General features: G+C 27.8%; 3 protein-coding genes and 2 pseudogenes across 3 annotated transcripts; 2 read left to right on the forward strand and 3 right to left on the reverse strand.

Annotated features, from left to right (window-relative positions):
- Positions 1-791: 791 nt before the first annotated feature.
- LOC113560101 lies at positions 792-1,110 on the reverse strand. The gene is made up of 2 exons (XM_026965876.1): positions 979-1,110; positions 792-905 (listed from the first exon to the last, which is right to left on the reverse strand). The coding sequence occupies exons 1-2, from the start codon at positions 1,108-1,110 to the stop codon at positions 792-794; spliced, it is 246 nt and encodes an 81-aa protein (XP_026821677.1).
- Positions 1,111-3,575: 2,465 nt separating this feature from the next.
- Positions 3,576-5,643, forward strand: LOC113560102. Its single transcript, XM_026965877.1, has 5 exons — positions 3,576-3,591; positions 3,694-3,860; positions 3,936-4,088; positions 4,164-4,835; positions 5,638-5,643. The coding sequence occupies exons 1-5, from the start codon at positions 3,576-3,578 to the stop codon at positions 5,641-5,643; spliced, it is 1,014 nt and encodes a 337-aa protein (XP_026821678.1).
- A 10,846-nt stretch (positions 5,644-16,489) lies between these two features.
- Positions 16,490-17,676, reverse strand: LOC113560103 (annotated as a pseudogene).
- A 2,242-nt stretch (positions 17,677-19,918) lies between these two features.
- On the forward strand, positions 19,919-21,965 carry LOC113560104 (piggyBac transposable element-derived protein 4-like). Its single transcript, XM_026965879.1, has 2 exons — positions 19,919-20,309; positions 21,190-21,965. The coding sequence occupies exons 1-2, from the start codon at positions 19,919-19,921 to the stop codon at positions 21,963-21,965; spliced, it is 1,167 nt and encodes a 388-aa protein (XP_026821680.1).
- A 1,159-nt stretch (positions 21,966-23,124) lies between these two features.
- LOC113560105 lies at positions 23,125-26,559 on the reverse strand (annotated as a pseudogene).
- Positions 26,560-27,184: the final 625 nt, after the last annotated feature.

The following is a 27,184-nucleotide window of genomic DNA, read 5'->3' on the forward strand; positions in this document are numbered from 1 at the left end:
TAGAAGTTTTCAATTTGATAATTTAAAAGCACATTTTGTTTCATCATGTTGGTATTCTTTCAATAATTAATACAACTTTTTATGCTTTATACAAATTTTAAAAAATTATATTTGTATTTTTTTTCACTTAATTCTATATTTTTTAATTTTTTTTTAAATTTTGTATTTTTAAACAATAAATTTTTTTGCATATTATTTGCATATTTTTGAATTTTTAAGTGCATATATATGTGCATATTTAACAAAAAATGTTGCATAAAAATCCGGGCCCTAGTTATAATAGTTGTTATAAAAAATAAAAATATTAGGTAATATCGCAACGTAAGCGCACTTATAGAACCGTTCAACGTTCGTACTTCACACACTATTAGCACCAGATGAATCGAAGTGTTCAAGATATAATATGATTATCATTTATCGCGATATTTTATTATCATAGGTAATAAAGATTACGGCATAATGCGGTGGTAATGCGATCAGCACACGTGCAATTATTATTTATTTATAATCCACTATTTGTAATTATGTCATAATAATATGTTACCGAATTCATGCAATCGGCAGAAAAAGTCTGCTTAATTCATGAAATCGGCAAACAAAATTTGCCGATTTCGTGAATTTGGTAGCCAAATTGCCGATTTCACGTATTCGGCGACAACGTTGCTGATTTCATGAAATCGGCAATTTCGTGAATTCGGCGTAACATATACATAATACAGGTAACATATTATTCAAAATTAACATTTTATAAAATATAAATTAAGATTTCAAATATTTTACAATTACCTAACCTAAACTACTATTTCAAGTTTTCTTGGCCTTTTGGACATTTCATCGAAGACTTCATCTGGTGTAACATTGATATCTTTATGTACTGCCAACAACGATAATCCATTCAAACGATCCTAAAATAAGATGTTAGTATTTTTTGAATGTTAGTTGGACATTGAACTAAGTTTAAGTTTAAGAGTATTATACTTCAAGCATTGAGTTTCTAGTGTATGTCTTAACCTTCTTTAACGTTAAAAACATTCTTTCTGGGATGGATGTTGAAATAGGCAGTACACATAAAATTTTTAAAAATAGCGGAACTGCAAATTTTAAGAGCATCCAGGCCAGTTTTAATTACTTCATTATTTTACAATAACTTAACTTTGTTCGTCAGATTTTTAGTTCAGCAGACTGTTGTCTTTATTTATATTTGGTGAATAAAACTGTGTTAGATTTTTAAATGATTCAATATCACTTTCATTTAAGAAATGATTTTTTGAAAAAATAATCTCAAAACCTATATAAATTTATAAATTAGTAAACAATTATAATAAGTATTAAATATTAGTTAAAAGAATAACCTTTAAAAATATTTTTTTGTGCTGTGTACCTTTCTTCCAACTGAGCAATAAAGAAATCTATATACATATGGAATAAATATTGTAATTCGATAATAATGTTCAACATTTATTTCTGAAACTTTATTATTAACAGAGTCTGTAAGAGAATTTGCACGATTGGTTTGTCTTTTTGTTATTCTTTTTACTGACAGTTTTAAATTAATAACTTTAGACATTTCCTAAATTAAATTATATCTTGTTTAGAAATAATAGTTTGATAAATATATTAATTGAATTGAAACCTCAGTTATATTGAATATATGATTAAATTCTTGTTCAACATTAATCATAATATTCTTAAGTGTTGAAATTATAGCCTCAGCAAGGTTAACTGCTTCTACTAAGTCAATTTTTTCTGATTGTAATTGCTTGCAAAGTGGTAGTCCATAAGAAAATAAAAATTGCAATAAATTAAGTTTAGTTAATAAGATCATAGGAAAATTACAAGTTCATTAAAATGTACTAGTTCCACGTGGTGTTCCGCAAAACAAGATTCTGTATCAGCACTTAAACGTAATTTAAAAAATGTATTTAATGTTCTTAAGAAAATATCAGAAAACTCAAAGTTACCTAAAGAGGTAATTCTTGGAGCAACAAATCTTTTGAAACATCTTGATTTTAATTTTTTTTGCTTACTGGATTTATGGAATGAAATATTGAAAACAATTAATCACGTTAATTTAGCTTTACAGAAGAAAAGTTTAACGATTGATAATGCAACTAAAATCGTTAAAGGTTTAATTTTATCAATACAAACAATGCGAAATGAAGGAATTGATAAGACAATTTAATTTGATAAAGTTATTGCTAATGATCTCGGTGTTAAAGCAAATTTTTCTGAAATGCTAAATACATAATATTGCTTTTACTCATAACTAACATTTCAATTGCAATTTTTCTAGCTTTTTTCTCAGCAAAAATATTTTTGGGTCTTGGGAATTATTTAGATAAGATTTTTTTAAATAAATTATCTTTTAAAGTATCTAGATAATTATGTTACGATTTATCTAATGTTTAGCTTAGATAAAAAATGGGCTTATCTAGATAATTAGTATGGTGCCCCTGCAAAATTACAAAACCAATGTTACAATTCTAATATAATATAAAATATATAAATCAGAAATTAAATCTTATAATATAATAAAACATGATGCGGTTACGCATTTGCGCAGTTAGTTATTTATAAAATTAGAAGAATAGCTACATTTCTTATTATTATTGCCAACGACGATATTACGATAATCGTATAATATGGGAACCTGCGTGCGGGCATGTAGGACATTGTTCTCTACAAGCCTGAGGGCATAATTAAAATAAATTAGGTATTTGGTTTATTTTTAAAATGGATGGGGAAATAAACCAAAATTAAATTCGTAGATACCATAATATTTGATAAAATGAATAATGACAAAGACTAAAGAGTCTATCCATACATACAGGATACCCACTTAGTACATGCACGTGAAATGTGGTTATTGTGAATTACTAATTGCTATTCAGTCTATGTTTATATTTGATAGTCAATAGTCATATTTGCTACATGATTAGTAACGACTAACGATTTCTCATATAAGACGATCGTTGTCTAGTTCTATAGTAAAAGTATAAAACGTAAAAACATTTTATTACTTGTGAGTGTGACTTTAATTGAGCAGTTAAATCATGGATCGATTTATAACTTCGACATAAAATAAAAAAATTCGTTTGGACCTCGAACCAGTAGAAGCTCAAAATGTGGACGACCCAACAACTCTCGTTTCTACTAGGGTTACCATTAGTACTCTTTTAAGAGTACATGTACTCTTATGAGCTCTTAAAATTTTTGTACTCTCACTTTTTTTATATTGGCAACAATGTACTCTTTTTTCTATTTCTATTTAATTCCGAAGATACCGAAATGCCACAAGTCGTAATAAACTTGTAAGCTAATCTAATAAAGTAATAACATAAATATAAATTTAATCGGCACGGACGTTATCGATGTTATCGTCGTTTTTCTCCGAAATGTCTACGGTAATACGATATACATCATACATGTGACATATTGTATGATCGTTTTTTGAAAATTGGAATTAGTCCGTGTTAGTATTTGCTACTATGTACTAGTGTCTAGTACTATACATTTTAGTTCGTTAACTTCACGTCTTCACGCTTACGCATCAAGCTAAATTGTGTTCATCAAAAATGTCTCGCCGAAAATGTAAATTTAATGAAAAATTAATAAAATAATACCCTATGTTTAAAAAAACAGAAAATGAACACGAGGCTTTTTGTAAAATTTGTTGTATAATTGTTTCCTTAGCCAATAAAGGCAAAGCTGATTTAATACAACATTTGTCTTCGTCTAAACATTCAAAAAATATTCAATCAACTAGCGGTTCAAAATCTGTGAATACGTTTTTTGTAACACAGAATACAAAAATCGAAGAAAAAATATTAGCAGTTGAAGCCACACTTGCCTTTCATACGGTAAGACATCACCATAGCTATAAATCTTGTGATTGTTCCACTAAATTATATCGTCTTATGTTTTGCAATTCAGAGGTAGCATCTAAAATATCTTCTGCTAGAACTAAAACTGAAGCTATTGTTAATAATGTCTTAGCCCCACATTCATTAAAAGAAGTTTTAAAAATCATTAATGATAACAATATTTCATTTATTGGAGTTTGTACAGATGGGTCTAACCATGGTGCTGTGAAAATTTTTCCTATTTTAATTTAATATTTTGATAAAAATTTTGGGATTAAACATAATTTAATTGAACTTAAGTCATTACCAAATGAAACTAGTGAAACAATCTGTAATTTATTGATAGAGACTTTAGAAAACATGAATTTACTTTCGAAGTGTATAGCCTTTTCTGGAGATAATTGTAACACCAATTTCGGTGGTGTAGAAAGACGAGGAACAAATAATGTTTTTTATCGTCTCCAACAGTATATTAAAAAACCAATTATTGGAATCGGATGCCCTGCTCATATTCTAAATAACTGTGTTCAGCATGCAATTGATGGCTTACCGATAGATATAGAGTCTATTATATTAAAAATATATAATTATTTTTCAATTTATACAGTACGTACAGAAGCATTAAAAGAATTTTGTATTTTTGTCGATGTTGAGTACAAAAAACTTTTATTTCATTCAAAAACAAGATGGTTATCATTATTTCCGGCTATTAATAGATTGTTACAAATATATCCAACACTTCAGTCATATTTTTTGTCACAAAATCAAATACCGATTGCAATTAAATCATTTTTTGAAAATCCATTAAATGAAAGTTATTTATGGTTTATTCATTCACTAATGTATGTATTTCATTCAAAAATTGAAATAATGGAAAAAGAGAATAATTCGATTTGGGAGATTTCGTCAATTTTGTTGTCTGTAGAAAATGCTTTACACGAACGAAAACAACAAGAATTTTTACCCTTAAAAGTAAAAGAAATATTTAAAAATAATTATAATCAATCAGGTGTATTTAATTTAAAAAAAGAAATGTTAAATGTTTATGATCATGGTTTGTATTATTTGAAAAAATGGACAGTCAATTTTGATCAATTTAATTGTTTAAAATGGATGTCTTTAAACACCAAACCTTTATGGACTGATATAGAAAATAGCATTGTATTTTTAAACAAATATGATCTAATATTAAACGACTCTTTATTATTGACGAAGAGCTCACAACACGAATTCAACGTCATTTTCATTAAAAGTTTTGATATTCTTATTTATTTCACTAAGCATTTCTATATTTGAATCTTGAAGTCTGGTGGTGTTATGTTGGTGCGTGAGGGTGCAGTGCTTAATTACACCCCACTTAAATTGCACTCAAGTTACGTTATGACCATTAGGTTTGTGATTTAAACCAAATGATAATACATTTTATCAACATATATTATTTGCATAGACAGACCAAAATAGTTGGTGCTTTCGTGAAACCAGACCAAGTTAAACTTAAAAAAAAGTGCTCGTAACTTACGTCATTTTTATTAAAATCAAACCCGGAACTAAAATAAAGTAATAAACGTGTAGATCAAGAATATAAAACGACAGACTGAATATTTTGGTGTTTTATACTTACCAGAACGCATTAAAACATTATTTAAACATTAGGTAGGTATATAAATAACATATTTTAATACATATTAACTAAAAATTATATTTTGTATTCGAATATATAAAAGAAAGTGTTAAAAATTATTTTAATTTACATCATTAATCCTTGTGTTTTTAGAAGTGATTTTGTTGCCAATTATTAATCAGATTCGTCACCACTAGTATCACTTGCTTCATTTTCTGAAAAAAAAATTATGAATTTTGTAAAATTAATTATAGTTTTTTTTATTATGGGGATCTGAATGTATTGTACTCACCGTTATCACTAATGTTTTCTTCTTCGAAACTATTTCTTATAACGACATCTTCAACAAATGCTGGGTATTGCGGTCCCTTGAACTACAGTGGAATGTACGAATTGTCTTCTTCAATCCAACCATTATCCACAGGGATGAAGGTAGTTGGAGTTTTAGAAATAGCATTTCTCCATATACTGCATATATAATTAACTCGAAGAATTTGTTGTTGTAATTCTTGGTGGCATGGTGGAATGTTTGATGAATCACAATTTTTTAATTTAGCTTTAAATGTTTCTTTGTCTTTTTTAGGTTTATATGCGTTACAAAATATTTCAAACCTTGCTTCATTAACAGTGACTACATTTTTTATTCCATATATTTGACATACAAATTTTTCTACTTCAGAAAATGTTTCTGAGGATATTTTTTCTGATTTTCCTAAATCACTTAATAACTTTTGAAAACTTGAATTTTTTTCTAATATTTTGAATGGTTTCTGCTTTCCTTTTCTATAAAATGCTGGAGTAAAATCACAGCCTGTCAATGCATGAAAAGCTAATAGTGATGCAGAAAGTTCAATACCAAGACTTAAGAACAATTTTGAAACATCTATGTAACGCAAATTATTTGTTGAAATGAGACCCACTTCAAGCCAAACATTGACAGAGTTGATAAATTTATACATGTTACCCAAGATAATTATTAAAACATCCGTATCATTACACCTTATTATTACTTGTTTTTCTGGTTCTTTTGATATATGATATAAATGATAAATAATTTTCGTGTCTGCTTCTTCGTGGTTACATGATAATAATTCATTTATGCTTCTTAAGACATTACCATTATGTACTATGAATGTGTAGTTACAGCTTTTATGGCTTAAATTTATTATTTTATTTCCAATGAAAACAGGTAATTGAATCCAATGTTCAATTAAAAAATCGACAAATGCTTCTTTAAAATGGCCATTTCTCAACTCTTTTATAAAATCAGCAGGTCTAGTTTGATCGGGTCCAGATATAACATATTTGGAATTGTTTTGAATAGATGGTGATCTTTTTTTGTGTTCACTATCTTTAATCGAAGGGGAAAAATATTGATCGAAAACAATATCTATTCTATTGGCTTTATATCGTGTAATATTTTTTAAAAACATCGTAGAAATACTACCAAAAGTTTTTGGAAACTCTCTCATTAGATGTAGTACAAAAAATCCGTCTATTATGACTACATCTGGGTATTCAGGTGGTACATTTGGTTGACTAATTTTTTGCTCTAAAATTTTCATTAATGCTGACTTATCAGTTTTGTACATGGTTTCATCTAAATGACACATAGAGGTCGGAATAGGTGTCAATGAATATTTTAAAGTTTCTAATACGTCTATTTGTTTTTCTAGTGAAATTCCAAGCATTCTTCCAAACAAATTCCTTTGCATTCTTATTTCTTGTACTTTCCCAACAGTAGTGCTAATTTTTTTTTTAATGTTTTCTTGTGAAAAATTTAGTATTTTTTGTTTTTCTATTGGTTTTTCAAATTGACTTGAATCAATTGCACAATTTGAAATAAATTTTTCACGCAACTCATTACCTTTAATTTGAACATTGAGTAAAAAGTTAGTAGTTTCTGTGGAAGCTCCTTTTCCAGTTAAAATGTTAAACAAAACATTCGGGTCAATAGTTTGATCAAAAGGGTTAATATAGTTTTTAATGATCACAACAAATTTTTGAACAGCTGAAGATGCCTTTTCTATTTTACTTTTTTCTAATTCATTGGATATATCTTGTCTACTTTTTAAGCCAATATTTTCCAATACATGGGAAATAATTGTTGATCTTAAACTATGACTTTTAGCCCAACGCTGACGGGCCGATATCGAATTGGTAAAATGAATAACTCCCGTAAGTCTCTTAGATGCGTCTGCATTAATTGTTTGTTCTAATGTGAGATCTATTGGTTGTCGTGAAAAGCTTTTTGAAGTTCGTTTTATTCCAAAAGAACCACTTTCAAAATCAATTTTCAAATCGGGATGAGTTTCATCTAGCTTTAAAATATTATCATGATATTTGACCATCCATCGAGCATAATTGGGCTGGTTAAAGATAAAAAATAAATTTGTCATTTTCGGCAATATATAACAGAATAATTTAAAATCTCCTACTCGTATACTTTTAGACAGTAACAAATAGAAGTCAACCAGTTGTATGAAATTCATATAATATTGAGCAGTTTTACAGTGTAATCCAGACAGAGAATCCTCTTGGAATTTTGAGTATAAATTAATAAGTTTTTTTAAATTTTCATTTTCAGTAAGATCTAAATTATAATTCGTACTTTTTGTCAACAATGCCTCTAGTTCCAATAATATGTCTTCGGAAACGTCAATACATTCTTTTTCAAGAAATAATTCAAAATGCAATATTTGCAAACCAAGTGCAATAACTGGATAAAGTCGTTTACATCGATTAAAATGTTTTCCTGTTATAAAACCGTTGACTGACCCACTTGCTAATAGTTCACTTTCAACCATTATATATGTTATACCACACTCATCGATAAATTTTCCAATTGTTTTAAAATAGGCCATCATAATATGGAAAGCTCCTAAATTAATAAATAGGTTATCAAATTTTGGTTGCTCTGTCGTTTGAATTTGTAATGCGACTTTGGCTATAGCTAAGTCATATGTAACTGACATAAAATTTTGATTGCATTCATTGGCAATCTTTTGCGCTTGTACCATTGTTTCGTAAATTACTGTAGTATTTGTAGGAGACATATTAATTGGAGTTAAATAGAATATTTTTTGTTTACTACCATGGTTAGTCGTTGTTAAACTATTATATCCAGTCCACATAGGAGTATTTTTAATTTTTAATGCATGTGACAAAACCCACAACAAATCTCGTTCTTTACATATTTTAAGCGTATTTGGTACAATTTGACGTAATTCATTATCATTATTCACCAATGTCCCAATCATTTTTGGTTTTTTCCTATAAGGTGTTACTTCTGGTGTTATAGCCTCAAACGTTCTTCTTTTTTTTTTGATTTTTTTTTTCTATATTAATACTATTTATATCAGTTATTATATTGGATGTATTTTGAATAGATGGCAACGGTAATTGTTGAAAAATTGTTTCATAAGAATTTTCTTCGGGCTCATTTTGATAAAGAATCCCTACTGTGTCATGGAGTGTATCTTTCCCATTCGATGTTTTAAGAAACCTATCAAAGTTATCAAATGCAACACCAGTGGATAATTTTGGGGAAAGTAATACACCTGGCGGGCATAGTCCTAACTGATTTATTGATGAGTATGTGAGTTCGGTTTCTAGTTCCTCAATAACATTATAACTGGTACATTGATTGTATCTATTAAGAATATCAATTACTTTTCTACTACTTGTTAAACTTTTTAAGGTTATTCCAAGTGTTATTTGCTTTGACGGTTTAACTCGTCCATTAGTCACAGCATATACTAAGTCACTTGCCAGTGATTCAACTTTACGGCGAGTTTCATCACTGTTTCTACGTCTTATATCAGGGCCTCCCACCAAATGTGTTATAAAATTAATTAATTTATCAGGTAACGAACATTCTCCTTTAATTAAATCTTCAGTGCTCACATTTTCTGGCAGATTTTCCTTTTTAATGTTTAAAATTTCCCGGCGTAATATTTGAGCGACATTCAATAATTCAGAATTATTTTTTAAATCACTTAATGACACGTTGGATAATGGAACGTCGATATGAAGTATAATTTTTTTATTATTTAATACTTCAAACTTAACTTTATTTTCAAATGTTCTTTTTAATTTATCTTCGAGGTGTTGTGAAGTATAAGATGAGTCTACAAACAAGCCATCACTGATTTCACATAATAAGTTTAAATATTCGTTATGTAAAACATTTAATAAAATAATTTTTTTAAATTTTATTATGGATTGTTCAATTACATCACAAATAGACAAATACGCAATATTATGGAAATTATGGTTTATATGCCAAGGGGATTTTTGGAAATTAAGATGGTCTTCATTTTTTTTTTTAGAGTCATGAAATTGATTGTATTTATTTTGGTAAGCTACTCGACAAATATTATGATATTTAACTTCTTTGGCTACAAAATCTATGATAGAAAGTTTTGTTTGCATACTGACATCGTTCATTTCATTCATATAATGTTTTATACTTAATTCAAAATTTTTAGTTTCACACACATGTAAGCTTTGAGCCTTTCCATTATGTTTTTTACGGGTTTTTTCACAAAATATACATACAGATTTAAAAATAGACGCATTACCTTCAATTAATTTTGTTGATTGATTTGATCGAGTATTTATTTCACATACAGGGCTCGATGATGTTGAAGCATTAGGTAGTTGATTTTGTAATATTGAGGGCAATGCAGTAAATTTTCTGTAACATTTTATATGATAGCCATCATGCGAATTAAAAACTTCCGGTACCAAAATGTCACAATATTTAAAACTATTTTTTTGTCGGATTTTCAATGAAGAATTAAATTTTTCTTTTGAATTATCGTTAAACAAAACCACTTTCTCCACTTCTTCACCATTTGAACAAATTAAACACGTTTTTTGTATTGACATTATAAATTTAGTTTAAACGCACAGCACACAGTGATAAATATTATACGCTGCACTGCTGCACAACAGTAGGTACTGCACAACTGAAATATTGTCGTCAATGAACAACTAATAATGCACCCATTTGTTTTGAGAAGCACGGAACGTTTGGTTATATAAATATTATCGAACTAATATGGTACTATTAATACCTTGAAATTACATGTTTACAAATATTTACAGAGATAAACTAATTGTCATTCCCGAATTTCAAATACATACTAATATAGTTATCGTTTATTCGTTTGACGAAGTTGAGAGTAATACCAACATTGTACCTATGATTATATTATATTTTAATGCGTTCTGGTAAGTATAAAACACCAAAATATTCAGTCTGTCGTTTTATATTCTTGATCTACACGTTGATTACTTTATTTTAGTTCCGGGTTTGATCTTAATAAAAATGACGTAAGTTACGAGCACTTTTTTTAAGTTTAACTTGGTCTGGTTTCACGAAAGCACCAACTATTTTGGTCTGTCTATGCAAATAATTTATGTTGATAAAATGTATTATCATTTGGTTTAAATCACAAACCTAATGGTCATAACGTAACTTGAGTGCAATTTAAGTGGGGTGTAATTAAGCACTGCACCCTCACGCACCAACATAACACCACCAGACTTCAAGATTCAAATATAGAAATGCTTAGTAAAATAAATAAGAATATCAAAACTTTTAATGAAAATGACGTTGAATTCGTGTTGTGAGCTCTTAGTCTATTATTTGATCAATCTCAAAACTTAAATTTGTTTTTGTCGCAAATGGAAAAAAATGAAGACTTTTCATCATTATTATCAGATAAAAAGTGGGTGAAATATTTTGAACAAAGAAGCTATGATACATCTTCAGAACTATTAAAAATATGCACGTTCTACTTCGCCATACCTGCTCAAAATGCCAATGTCGAGAGAATATTTAGTCTTATGAAAGCACAATGGACTGATGACAGAAATAGACTTCTACCTGATTTTGTAAAAAATTTGTTGATGACACAATACAATTTTAAGCATTTTGACTGTACTCAGTCTTATGATTATTGTATTAAAGACATGTTTGCTATCAAAAATACGAAGCAGTAATAAATATTAAATTCTTAAACATATATATTAATCAAATACCCGTGTGGCGTGTACCTAATTAAAATTATAAATAAAAACTAATTTTTAACCAAATATATCATAGGTATATGATAATATTATGTATTTCAGTATTAACTATTAAGTATTTCACACATAATTTAGTATATAAAATGTCTTGTTAATTAAATAAATATCAACTATGAAATTAGAGTTTTTATATTATCTTTATGGCTTTATATATTACGTACTCTTTTCCTAAAGACACAATGTGGTAACCCTAGTTTCTACTCATGTTTCACTTGGAAATGTACCTGCACTTTATTATAAATATTTATTTGACGAATTTTATAAGATTCAAAATGTGGAAAATCTTAAAGTGATAGCTGTTTGTCAAAACTGTCCTAAAGTTGTTTGTGGGTCCACAAAATCAAGTGGTAATTTTTTAAGCCACTTAAAGGTAAGCTTAATTATTCAAAATTTTATTTTATTTAAAAAAAGATTGATAAACGACACTTCAATTTTTAACACATAGTTTGTTTATCAAGTATATTATGTAGGTAGTTTATCTTGTTGATGCAAATTAATACTTAAGCAATTTATATTAGTACCCCTCATAGTAGTATAGATTAGTACCCCATGTCCCCCTCATATTTTATTAAATCAGTTGATTAATCATACTATCATAATTCAATATTTGTAAAATTTATATACTAATCAGCATTTCAAAAATACACAGTTTTATGTTTTAAATTAAAAAAATACCGTATAGGTACTGTTTCTAGTAGCAACTTGCTATTATGGCTTAATTCTCAAAAAAAAATGTGGGTATACCTAGATATGGTCATGTATCCTATATTTTTTTTACCTAATAAATCAATTTTGTTTTACTGAAATCATAGTTTTTACTTTTTACAATGCAACTTAATATACCTACATAAAAAAAATATAGTCATACGACATGATTAATTAAAGTAGGTAGGTAGGTGCCTATTATAATCTGTTAATTAAATATATGATATTAAAACAACTTTGTATAAAAATAATTTGATTTAATTTGTATTTAAATAATTGTATTACATAAATAGGTAGGTTAGGTACCTACATATTACATGACATACAATTTAAATTTACTTTTCATAATAGTTAGGTATATTATTATTAAAAACAAAATAGAACCTCTTAATATCATACTTATCACCATTTAGCTTATTAAAGCTGACGTTTTACTGATAACTGATAAGTCATGGAGTCTTGCAATCATGAAATAATTAAAAATAAGTATAAAAATAAAAACAAACAACTAACAAGCTACCTAACTGATTTAAGTAACTTAAACAAGGCTATATTATATAATGTAAAAGAACTAGTTAGTTTTTATTTTATTATTATGGGATGATTTTGTGACAGTTCCAAAATGTAAGTATGTTCTAAAACAAAACATTTGAATAATTAACAACTTTATAATATCTTGGAATAAAATTGACATTATTAAGTCAGAAATTACTTTAAAAAAAAAAATGATTCAATAAATAAATTAAAAAAAACTTTCTTGTTTAAAATAACTTTTCATTTTTGAGTACCTACTTAACGTTTAACATTAAATATAAATAAAAAAAAAGACATTAGCCATTATATAATTACAACTACCTATTTTATACATATTTTATGTTTTTACAAATTATAATTACCTATATTATAATTAATTTATTACAGGTGAAGGATTTAGTTTTTAACTACATTGTGGAAAAAATGAAACCATTAGCCACGTGTGAAAAACCATAATTCAAACGGTTGATTCGAGGCCTAACATCAGATTCTATTGTACTTCCATACAGAAAAGCTCTTGTTAGTGAACTAAACCATAAATATAAAGCTTATATAGAAATGTTGATTGGCTTTATTGAAAAACAAAGTTTTGTGTGTGTGACGACTGATATTTGGAGTTCCAACAATAAGAGCTATTTGGGAATGACTTGTAATTTCATTGATGAAATTAACTACAGTAGGTCTTCTTATATATTAGCTTACAGGTGTATAAAAGAAAATCATACTTATTTAAATATTGCCAAAGTAATTAATGAAATAATGCAGGACTTTAAAATTCTTAGTAAAAATGTTTAAATTATCCTGGGTACCTGATAAATACAAATCCTATTGCAAACAAATATTTATTGACGAGTGTAATTCAATTAGAACTGATAAAGATGCTGCTTTGAATACAAATGAAAATGTAGATAGTGATAGCAGTGACCAAGAATTTTTTCAAATCCTATCAGAGAATTGTTTAGATGTAGAAACAGATATTCAAAGTAATCGTAATGGTATTAATGTTCAAGCTTTAGAATATTTAAAATCAAAAAATAAAGATTTTACAAGTCTTAATTCATATTCAATCGTAAAAAAAATTTTTTTTAATACAATACAATACTTCCCTCTTCTGCGCCAGTAGAGCGTTTATTTAGTAGTGGATCACAGATCATGACACCGAGGAGAAATCGTTTGAATGATAAAACATTTGAGATGCTCTTGTGTTGTCGATGTCAGAATCATAATTCAAACAAGTTGTAATGTCATGTAGTTCTAATAATTGTTAAGGTTTACTGTACCATATCTGTATGAAAATGATTACGTTTAAAAAAGGATTAAAAACATTATTATTTGTTATTTTTTTAAATATTTTTTTTATTAATATTATACAGTTGTAATTGTATGTATATTTTTTTGTTTTATTAACTATTAAAAATATTGTATTTTATAATAAAACAATACACTTTAGCATTCAACTATTTGTTACCAAGCACTGATTATAATGTATTATTTACTATTTATATGTTTTAAATATTAAAGGTGAAGTTCATTCTTGGTAAGGTAATTTGTTTAATATGATTTATCAAGTGGTTATAGTCTATAAATACATACATAGGCATTTGACAAGATTTATTTAGAAACAACTTTTCCTTGACATTATATAAATTAATAATTTTTCTACTTAATTAATTTGTATTAACATGTATGAATTATTATTTATTCGTTATTGTTTGCATACCTATGTATAACTAAGGAGGAGTATAAGTATTGTATTACCAAAGAATCACCTAACTACATCATTTTGAGTAGTGGTATTGGTTAATGGTTTAAATGTTATGAAGCTTCATTCTTATAATATTAAATTATTTAAATAAAAGGCTTAATTCGTTGTTATCGTAAATATTATGTCATCATAGTGATAACAAAATCTAACTAAAAAAATAAATACTAAATATCAATACAAATAAGTTTAAAAAAAAATGATAATTATCTATATATTTTATCTAGATAAATGTATTGTTATATTTATCTTTATCTAGATAAATTCCACCAAGTTATCTTTATTTTTATCTAGATAATATTTTGATAAAATTATCTTATCTTATCTAGATAATTTTTTAGTTATCTATTCCTAACACTGGTCTTGGCAACGTCTTTTTCGAGGATGCTCAAAATTATCTCGATTTGATAACGATGTATGTGTATCCCATAATAAATTCTACCTATAATTTTGAAGCTGAACTTTAGTTTCTTTTATTTTTTTTACACAGTATAAAATATCCAAATGTTTAGTTTGTAATACATTAAATAAAATATATGTTAAACTGAATATTTTACTAAATGTTATAATTAAAAAATATGTATTTTCGCTAATTAAAAAATTAATAAAACCTTGAGATATAACTATTATTTCGTTGTCCCAATCATCAGAATTGTCTAAAACGTATAGAAAGAACTCTTTAAAACAATTGTGATGTTCATAAACAGTGTTTATCAAACGAGAAGAAAAATTCTATCTAATTGGTGCATTTCTTGGCATTTTATTTTTGCATAAAAGAAGTTAAGGCATGAGTTCTCTTAGAAGATTTACTGAAAAAAAATCCCATACCTGTTAAAATTTGAAAAAAAATTTTACAATTGCTTATATTTGATGCTGCTTGTGAAAGGACAAGATTGACTAGCATGGCTAAAACAGTGGATGAATAATGCTTTCGGATAGTGTTCCTTTACCTTTGCTTACAACCCTCCAATACGACCACTCATGACAGCAGTGCCATCATATGTCTGAGCCACTAATTTATCTTTCAAATCAAATTAATTTACGTTCTCAATTACATGGTTAAGCAAGCCTTTATTTTGGACATATCGTATACGATATTATACTGGTCGTAATAAAACTAATTGGGGTAAGAAATAACACTTAACCATATTTTTTTTATTCAAACTAAAATTATCTGTACAATTTTTTAGACTGGTCTACAACAAATGACATTCTTGAAACAACTAATATTCATGACCCAACTAATATTTCACCACAATCAATGACTAATGATGCTGTTATAAATGCAAGTAACAATGAATCATTTAGTTCTCCTATAATCACTAAAAACCGTTCATTACAAAAAAAAATGTGCGACAGTTTACAAGAGTTAGCCCAAAATAAAATCAAAAAGAAGCAAGATAAGGGACGTATTTCATCTGAGTTGGATGAAATAAAAATAAAAAAGGCCAAATTAGATTTACAAGCAACAGAAATAACCTTAGAAATTCTTAAAACAAAACTAATAACAAAAAAACAAATGTTTCTGCAAGAAGAAATATTAAATTTACAAAAACATAAAATTTGTAATATTTAAATATTTCATGTTTATTTCTTATTACAATATTCTATTTTATTTCTATTATTATTAAACAATTATTTTTTTTAATTTTAATTATGATTTTAAAACAAAAGTAATGTTTATTTTTTATTAGTACCTATTATTATTATTATTATTATTATTATTATAGATTATAGAAATCTAATCTATAAACTATATCTAATAGGCCAGATATATGTTAATTAATTGCCAATGTTCTGATGTTTCTTTCAATCCTAGTCCTTGAAAAAGTACTGCATTACCAGCTTGTCGAACAGACAATACTGGAACTGGTTCAAGCATATCAATTGTAAGTATTGAATCGTCTATAACCAATGGTTCATTTGCTGCAATTAACAATTATGCAATACTGCAGTAGCAATGATTGTGGTAAGAGTGGTCTGTATTTGAGTTCATACTCCTAGGGATATAACTGGGAACCGCCTCTTCCATACACCAAATGTTCTTTCTATTACTTTTCTAGTACTAATTTGAGTTTTCTAAAAACAAAATTTGGCAAATGTTTTATTTAAATAATAAGCTACCAGGTCCTTTACAAATTGTATTATTAATTATATTTATTTTTTGCTAACCTGATATCGTATATCTGATTCAATTGTAGGATTTCCAAGTGGTGTCATCATATAATTCCTACAAGCGTAACCCCCATCACCTACAAGTATTGAATCTCCAAATTCATCGTTTTCAAACTGTGCTCGTAATAATGAGTTATCAAATATTGTGGAATCATGAATTCAACCAGGCCACCTATAAAAAAGTACATACTATAAAGTTAAAAGGTATGATGTGTATTCATGATATTCAATAAATTTTGAAGCACCAACTCATTTAATTAACCAACTTGGTTACTACTCACCTAGCTACAATATTTAGAAATTTAATTTGGCTATTACACACTGCTTGAATGTTAATTGAAAAGTGACCTTTTCTATTACGGAATTTCTCTCCAATGTTTCTATTAGGTGACTGAATTTTTATATGCTGGCAATCAATTGCACCAATTACTTTTGGGAAATAACGAATTGAAACTAAGTTTATTTCAATTTGTGATCTAGGCATCTGTGTATATTGAGATTTTAGACATGCAATAGCATGTGAAACTCTTTTAATAACACGGCAAACTGTTGACTTATAAACATGTATGTGGTCATCTAAAACTGCCTAAATTATAATATTTATTACTATGCCAAATAAATTGTAAATAAACATTAAATACAAAATCATGACAAACCTGAAAAGCACCAGTAGCGTAATATCTCAGGGCTATTAGGAGCTACAATATTGATGACAATGACGCGTTTCGTTGAGTATTTTGAACAACATTGTCGCTTATCATTTCAAGTAGATCCATGAACATACATTTAGACAATCTAAAAAACATAGGAATATAATATAATAAGTAAGTATCCTATAACTGCATAAGCGCCACTAGACCAATATTTTTGGGGGCGCACAAATACAAATTGCAAAGAACTCCCAGTCCTCTACCCATAACACTGTATAATTATTTACAATAATTTTGAATGTATTTATTGATTTTAAATACAGTTTGTCATTAGATGTTAATATATTTTTTAATGTTAATATATTGGTAGGTAGGTGAATATATGTGAAAAGTTGTATTATAGGTAGGTCTTAGATGTTAATCTAATAAAAAATATAAAATATTTTGATATTACCTAAATCTTTGTTTAAAATCTATATCATCATAGTCTGTGATTGGACTTGATCTGCCTCGAAAATAACGCAGTCTTGGTAGCAATTCTATAGCTTTAATAATAAATAATTCATCATCAGAAGATGAAGAGGAAGTCAACGAATCCATTGATTATTATTTATTAATTACTATTTAGAGAAATAACGAAAATATTTAATTTTAAATTATTTTGAATTAAATTAATTAAAAATTATTTGAATTAAAAGAAAACAAAACAAAGAATTAAATAAATTCACTATAAAAATCTTAACAATAACATTGATAACATCAAGCAAAATCCGATCTGTAGTTTACAGGTCCGGTAGCCGATAATTTACAGAGCCGGAAACTTTACCGAGCATTCAAGCAACCCTTAATTTTATTTATAGAGCCATTAGCGCACTTACAGATCTGTAAGTCGTTACAGAACGTTTATGCAACCCAGCCTAAATCACTTATAAAATTTTTTCTCGTTATCATAATAACTTAAATAATTACAAACATAAAAAAAAGAATAATTAATAAAATACTATTACTATTTTTAACTTAATTTGTTATTATTCTATTACATTTTTGTTAAAAGTATTAAAAATAGCTTCATTACTTAAAGCTTTAGTCTTATCTTTTTCAATATATTTTATCAAAAATGCATTAAAATTATTTTTTATGTATAGATGTTCTTAGCCATGTTTTTATTTTCCTCATAGCAGAATAACTTCTTTCGTATGTAGCAGAACAAGCAAGTTGTATCATTTTATAAAGATTAGGAAATACTTGAGGTGAAATGTTCTTTTTAATATCTTAAATATCACCAATAATAATGTTTTAATTGTTCGGTATGTTACCGTAAATAATAAATTAGTAAATAGTAAATGTAATGTACTAACTACTAGATCAGCGTTTCTCAAAATGTGGGTCATCAATCAATTTTTAGTGGGTTGTGAACAATTTTTTGAATTTTGATGACAATACTGTTATTAACACGTTGACCGCCATACAGCCGCCGGCGGCCGTACTGTTGTTTATTATTACAACGCCATCGGCCTATTTTATGGGAATTACGAAAACGTTCGATGTGTTATCTCTTGAACAAATAGGTCTAAAAATACGAATTAAACACCAAAATATTTATTTTTATACATAGATTATTAATTTTCAACAATAATTGTACGGCCGCCGGCGGCAATTCGGCACCTCGATAATACGATTCACTATCAGACGCCATACAGCCACCGGCGGTCTAACTTATTTATTGTGACAATTTTTGAATTTTATCTTTTAAAAATGAATTCACGGGCAAAAAGGTTCAAGATTGGTGATGAAAATGTTGTTAGAGGGTTATTGGAAGAGTCTGAGTCTGATTTAAGTTCGTTTAGTGAATTTGATGACACGGATGAGGACGATACATACATGCCTCCAAACTCGTCAGATGATAATCAAAGTTCCAATGGTAAGTACAACTATTATATTATATAATACTTTTATATTTAATAATACATATGTATTTAGTACAAAGAATTTGTAAAGTAAAATATAATATATTTTTTTCTAAAGAAAAATTTTAATTTTAAATAAATAAAAAACTAATAAAGCTAGATACAAAAAATAAATTAAATACCACCTTATCGCAGTATGGTTTTATTTTGTAAAATATAATTTTCTATACAACTTTTTTTTGTCTATTAAATATTTAAAAAATGGTGGTATTTTCAGATAGTAGTGATATTGATGAAAATATTTTAGAGGTAGTTAATAACCATCCAAAGACCTCTAAACAAACATGGAATGATATAACGAACCAAAACCAAAAAAATTTTTTGTTCGAAAAAAATCCCGGTCTAAAAATTGAAATACCGCACAATGCAACAATATGGACATACTTGAACTTATTTATAACTGACGAAATAATTAATTTAATGGTTGTCGAAACGAATAAGAATGCTGATCAGGTGTTATCTAAACATCGATTGACTAAAGCTAGTAGATTTTCTAAGTGGGTGCCTACCAATGATGTTGAATGTGGATGGGGCTAGTCCAAATGCCTAGTTTAAAAGATTATTGGAGTGTGAAGATGTTATACAAAAATTGTGTAGCAAAAAATATCATGTCAAGAAATCGATTCGAGTTGATTCTCCGATTTTGGCATTTTGCCGATAACGACCAAGCTCCTGAAAGTGATAGAATTTTTAAAATTCGAAATCTGATTACAAAAATGGTTCATAACTTTCAAAATATAATGGAACCAGAAGAAATGATGGCTGTAGATGAAACAATGGTTCCATTTCGTGGGCGATTAAAATTCAAACAGTATATTCCTGGAAAGGCGCATAAGTACGGAATAAAATTATTTAAACTTTGTGGCGTTAACGGGTATACGTATAATATGGAAGTTTATGCAGGCAAAAGCCAAACTGATGGAAGAGGATTAGGTTGCAGAGTCATTGTAGATCTAAGTTCCAGATATTTAAATTGCGGCAGAACTATTATAACAGATAATTTTTATACATCGCTTAATTTAGCTGTTTGCGCCGTACGCGATAAGGCCGCGTGTTATTATTATTATTATCTTTTAATTAGCATGATCCTCATTAAAATATTATTATTATTATATAATAATATATTATTTTTCTATTTTATATGCATGACCCTCATTATAATTTTTATTTTTGATTATTTACTTATTTTTATTATAAACCTCATTAATATTGTATATACTTATGTTAATTACTATGCATGATATTGTTATTATTATATTGTGTTTGTGCATTCATCGGCGATTGCATTATGGGGGTTTCGTGTTTTCTGTCACAGAACACGAGACCGGCCCGATGTAATCACAGATTCACCAGGTCTGGGGCTCTTGAATTCTGTCACAGAACACGGGACCGACCCGGTGTAATCGCCGATGAACCAGGTATAAAAGGCCTGACGGAGCGTGTACTTTATTATTACGCTTCTTTCCGACGTCGTAGTAAGACCCACCCGGGCAGACTTACGCGACTAGGAAAGAAGCCATCCCCGCTAACTTGTCGAGCGGTTTGTGAGTCGATCAATGGTGCAATAGTCAGAGCAATTCCGGCATTGTACCGACCGGCTCACCTGTCGCATCCTATGATGCAATAGTCGGAGTTATTCTGGCATTGCACCGGTTGTCAAGCCGCTCGACACGTTCCCTCCTCCGTCAGTGCGCCTCTTTTAAACTCCGCTGTGCATTTTTTTTTTTATATATATATATATATATATCTTTGCCGTGGTTTTGTTTCATTATTATATATCCACTTTTGTAAAAATAAATACAATTCATTACAGTATCGCCCATAAATTTCGTTTCGTATACATTAGCCAATGAGCTATTAGAAAAAAATACGCATTTAATCGGTACATTAAGATCCAATCGAGTTAAACTACCAGATGTTACAAAAGCAAAGCTACAACCAGGACAAATAGTAGGAAAAGAAAATTCAAACGGTATTGTGGTTGCCAAATGGCGTGACAAAAGGGATGTCACCATGTTATCTACTCGCCATGATATTTCTATGATAGACACAGGTAAAAAAAATAGAAAAAACGAATCAATAGTGAAGCCAAAAATAATAATTGACTATAATGCTGGGAAGGCTGGCATTGATTTATCAAATCAGCTATCCAGCTATAGTAGCCCTGTACGAAAATCCATAAGGTGGTACCACAAAGTGGCAACCGAAGTCTTATTAGGAACTGCAGTAGTGAATGCATTGATAGTTTATAACTTGAATACGCCACAGAATAAACTAAAGATCACGCAATTTCGAGAATTATTAATTAATGAAATGCTTGGATTCATTGGATTTAATCAATCAGAACAGGACCAAACTTCACTTGTGTTACCGAAAACACGACGAGCAAAACACGTTTTTATACAAACTACATTAAAGTGCAACAGAAACCGAAAACTGCGAAAGAGATGTGCTCATTGTTATAACGAAAAGACAACTACTGTAGGATCAGTACAGGCTTGCAAAGATGTGAAAAGGGTTACAACTCTTTGCGAAACATGTGATGTTTACACGTGTGCTGATTGTTTTGTCAAACATCATACAAAATAAAAATTAGGTACTATTAATATTGTAAATAAACATTTAAAATTTTTTAATTAGTTTTTAAATATGGAAATAAAATAAATTATTTTTAAAATATGTTATAATAGTTCGATATTAAAAAAGATGTTTTATTTTATTTATTCATTTAAAAAATGTATTTACTTATTTTAACAAGATTTTTTTTATTTAAATAATACCATGACATTGTTATTGAATAAAATAAAGTGAGTAAATGAAAACTTGTCTTCTTTAGTCATTTTCTAATTTAAAATATGATAAGAAATTAAAATAATAATAATTTCTATAGGTACTTATTTGAACCACAATATAACGATGAAAAAATATTGTAAAAAGATTAAAAATATATCAATCGAAGCAGAATTTTTAACTCTACGTCCAAAATAATTATAAAAATCATTACTACAGCGCCAACAATTTTATCTCTATGTAAAAGAATATGAGAAATGCAGCAGCCGGCGGCCGCATGGCCTCGCAGGAATAAAATGTTACGGCAGCCGGCGGCCTAAAATTCTTAATTTGTAACAATATTTTTGTGGCCGCCGGCGGCCGTATGGCGGTCAACGTGTTAATGTTACAAATGTTACAATTATTATCTTAATATTAGTTAGGTATTAATTTTAGTAGATACATTTAGTTAATAGTATAAAAAATCAATAAATGCTTAATGTCAGATAAATGCAATTGATGACAATTAAAAAATACAATGAATATTGGATACAATCATTGTATTACCACAAAATGTTGTACTAAAGCAGTTAAGGTACTATTGTTAATTTACAAATTACCTACCTATAATAATATTAATACCAATTGGCAATCATTCCACCAATGGATTACCGTCAAAATTTAGATTTTCAGAAAATATTGAATTTTTGATAACTTACCAATAACAATCCAACAGCGTTCAGTGAAATGTTACTGAAAAATGTTTTTATTAGGCTGGGTTTATACATATATTATATAACAAGTATATAATATATATTTATAAATTTTACATAATAACGATCAGTAATTAATATTATTTATTAGTTTATATATTTTGTAACTATTATATTTTTTTCCAGGCACCTCTTCCCCATTGGGCACTTTGTGCAGGTGCCTTGCAGGACCGCCTGATCGACGAGGTCCCCTAGCTATTTAAATATCACCAACCGATAATCGATATCGACGCATCCCAAACGGCTCCCGTCCATTCTTTGCTTATTCCAAAACGGCTCTTGCCGAAAAAGGTTTTACAAACAAGTAAATTACTTAATAGTTCCTGTCAAAAAAAAATTTAGAAACAGGTAAATTCCCAAACTGCTAATGGTAATACCGGTTGGTATACAAATTTTAGTTTCTCTAATTCTCTATAGTATAAGTAAACGAATTTTACGATTTTTTTATTTCAAAAACAATAATAATTATTAATTTTATTATCTATTTAGCATACTGAATAAATTATGCATTTCGAAATTACCGAAATTATTGAGATATTGAACATAATTTCTATACCAAAATTATATATTATACATACTCGTTAATCGGCAAAAATATTCTTATGGAGTATATAAAAAAATTGTGCCAAAAAATTTACCAATTATTTAAATTTTTGATTTTTTTTTCATATTTTAATATATATATACATGTTTTATATTTTTTAACTTTTAAATTTAATTCACAATCATACGATGGTACATACTTTTTTTTATATAATTTTTATAATTTACTCAGTGTTTGCACACACATTTTGAACCATACCTCTTTTGAGACAGTCTGTATGAAGTGTGGAGGAATTTGTGAAAATACCAGAGCTGTTTAGGAATGTACATTGTCATAAAACCTTTTTCGACAGGAGCCGAGTGGGCTACGTCCATCGAAATTTATTACCGATATAAATAAACTTATTTCGAGAAAAATCAAAGGATATTCGCAAATAATAATAATTAGGGCCTGGATTTATATGCATTTATAATATGTTTTTTTCAAACAGTCCAAAAAGTAGTTAGATAAGCAACAAGTTAATTATAGTCAATAGATCTGAAATTCAGTTTTACTATGCATATTTTTGTATTTTAAGATTTTCCTTTGCGTGTAGACGGTTTTTAAATGCATAATATGTAATATTTTGATTATATTAATTAAATTACATGTTTGTAGTTATATTTACTGTCAATACATTTGCTTTTGATATATATTTATTTTCAATTAACCACATACTGAATTTATAAAAAAAAAAAAATATTTTCGTTATTGTTTATTCAGATTAAAATTATAATAAACGACATAACCTTTGAACATTTATCATTATATAAAATAATATTATGTAAAGATATTAAAAATAAATAAATTAGACTTTTTTAGCATATTTTTTAGTTTTAAGGATATATTTCTACAAAATAAGGGCATAAATACATATTTTATAACCCATATTTTCAAGGTTTTTAAAGCATATAAATCTAGGCCCTAATAATAATAAAAATAAAATAAATATAATTTATAGTTAAATTAATCTAGGCTTTTTCTTATCTACCACCATCCTATTTACCTACCTATTTTAATAAAATATTACTCTGTCCAAGCCGTAGGGGCCCCATTATACCTATCACTACCCAGTGCCTCAAAAAGGTTAAAGATAGCTATGTTTTTACTGAAAATAAAAAGATATCGGATTTTTAAATCCTTCTTTCGTCATTACTATATTACTAAGACATAATATCACACCATTTATTTTTACATTATAATGACTGTAATATAATACTAAATAATTAATTTAAACGAATAAATTTAACCAAATAATAACCAAAATTAAAATACTTTTTACAAAATGTTTGAGTTCTATTACAGGTTTGTTACAAATTATTATAGAAAGTATGTTTATAATTCAGTAATTAAATTAAAAAATTACTATAAGTCTTATTTATTTTGTTTACCTACTTTTAGACTTTTGTACACTTTGACCTTAGGTTTCAATGACCGGAAATGCTTAGATTAATAAATTTTAATATAAATAAGAGAAAACAAATATTATATTATTAATAAAACACATTACTATTAATCATTATATATAATGAGTGACGACAATTATAATAAAACGACGATTAAATATATGAAAAAAAATTATATGGTAATTATTTTAAGATCAGGAAGGTCGTCTTGCTCAGTGCCGCAACTAGCGTGTGACCGGGGGTGCTCACTGCTCAGCACCACCAAGGGGCCTCCGATAATAGGTCGGCGTTTGTTAAAAAGGTTATGTCTTTTTTTTGTCATTTTGAAATTATGCATCAATTTTGTAGGAAATTTTATGCCGGATCTAATGGTGGCACTGAAAAAAGTCCATACGTTTTAAATATTGTGTAAATTGCATGTGTGATAAGGCATAAGTCATATTGTGAAAAAGGGTAGAAGTCAATTTTATAGTAGATTTTGCGTGGCTATTGGATTTTTTGTATAGACGTATTTTTTGTTTAAATGACCCAAAGTAAGTTAAGTTTTTTTATTTTAATGATATTAATATTATTTAAAATAATCTATCCAAAAGTAAACTAAAATACTTTATTTACTATATATATTACCTTACGAAAAATTATTAAGCAGTACCACAAGTGATATTAAAATTAAACCTATAACCTAAATCAACAAATGGCATGGTTAACCTTAATTTCATAGGACATAACAATAATTTTTGAAATTAATTTAATCTTTGGTTACTAGAAGTTAATGCAAGTTTAATTTCCTCTAAAATTAATAAAAAAAAAATCCATACGTATGGCGACCATACTCCACGACCATGTCTCTTCACTTAAATTTAAATAATTTACTTCTGAAGTAAGTTTGTTGATTATAACATTTTTCTTAACTACTTATTGTTCTAGTGTCTGTATATTAGCCATGGTTATACTTGTTGAAGTAGATGTCTATGTTTCTATGCTTATATCCATAAATTCTACATCACTAGAATTAGAAACAGTTACAACAGTATCATTTTCCTGTTCCAAATCATTTGGAAATAAAATGGTTGGTGTTAATGCAATTCGTTTAGTAGCCGTTTGATATCGCTTGATATCTGGCGTAGTTGCAGCAGCTATATGTTTTAAATAAAAATAAACTTTCATTAGATAAAGCTTTAAAAAACAAATAATATTTTTTTGTTATTGCACTGTTAAAACTATCAAATGGCATAAATGTGTTTCTATTAAAAATATAAAACTAATATTTCCTATGATAAAACATAAAATGATTAATCACCTTTATTAATATTGTACCCCATGTTTATTGATGGACACCAGTCAGGATGTTTGTTATCGGTATTGTATTGTTTACCTAAGGAACAAATAACATAAGAATTAATTTAACTAATACATTTTACAAATACCTACCAATATTAAAATGAGAAGAATATATATTATATACGCATAGCATTAACCTTCTTATTCACCAAATCAAGTCAGCGATGGGATTTCGGCCACATATTTCGTTGGTTTTCTAATAGTTTTTGAAGATCTGGTTTCGCATTTTTTTTTTATGGAAAACGGTAGAAAGATATATTTTTATTTGTTGTTTTATTCATATAACCATAAACAGCACAAACAGTTGGCATATTTAAAACTTTAAAAAACAAAGTAAAAATTAAAAACTACAATTGTCTGTAACCATAACAATCAAATATTTGTACCACCTATAAGTGATAACGTAATCATGATAAGAGCATGGCAACCATACTACAACGATCAATTACGATTTTCGATTACTGAATCTGTTTATTTTGAATTTTTATCATTAAATCACAGTATCACACATTCACACTATCCAATTCAATGATTAGATAACCAGTCCACAAAAATGATCGACTGGAGTAGTTGGTGCTAACTTCAAATAATACGGCATACATCATCGTATATTGTGATAATAAATTGTCGGAATTCTTTTATCACAAAGTATATCTATCGGCTATATAATTATATGAAATATCAGTACACCTTGGTATACTAATAATGTTTTTTAGGATTTTAGAATATTTAATTTGGATATAATTATTTTAACTAGCAATAAAGCTAGTAGGAGTTGCCCACCTCTGCCACCCTTGTGGGCACCCTTAAATATATATGACTATATAAGGTGTTTCCATACTTATCTATTGGAATAAAAGAACTGTTTTTGTATTCCTGTAGTAGTGATATTGTAATATGGTACTTGTACTATACTAAAATGTTTACTACATGACT

The sequence above is a fragment of the Rhopalosiphum maidis genome, chromosome 3 (genome assembly GCF_003676215.2).
Source record: "Rhopalosiphum maidis isolate BTI-1 chromosome 3, ASM367621v3, whole genome shotgun sequence".
NCBI lineage: Eukaryota > Metazoa > Arthropoda > Insecta > Hemiptera > Aphididae > Rhopalosiphum > Rhopalosiphum maidis.

Excerpts from the sequence above, each read along its gene's own strand:
- LOC113560102 (XM_026965877.1), top strand. Across the intron at positions 3,861-3,935 it reads CCACACTTGCCTTTCATACG|GTAGCATCTAAAATATCTTC; the intron begins GTAAGACATCAC and ends TGCAATTCAGAG. Across the intron at positions 4,089-4,163 it reads ATGGGTCTAACCATGGTGCT|TCATTACCAAATGAAACTAG; the intron begins GTGAAAATTTTT and ends ATTGAACTTAAG.
- LOC113560104 (XM_026965879.1), top strand. The coding sequence starts at position 19,919 with ATGCCTAGTTTAAAAGATTATTGGAGTGTGAAGATGTTATACAAAAAT. Across the intron at positions 20,310-21,189 it reads AACTGATGGAAGAGGATTAG|TATCGCCCATAAATTTCGTT; the intron begins GTTGCAGAGTCA and ends AATTCATTACAG.
- LOC113560101 (XM_026965876.1), bottom strand. The coding sequence starts at position 1,110 with ATGCTCTTAAAATTTGCAGTTCCGCTATTTTTAAAAATTTTATGTGTA. Across the intron at positions 906-978 it reads CTAGAAACTCAATGCTTGAA|GATCGTTTGAATGGATTATC; the intron begins GTATAATACTCT and ends ATCTTATTTTAG.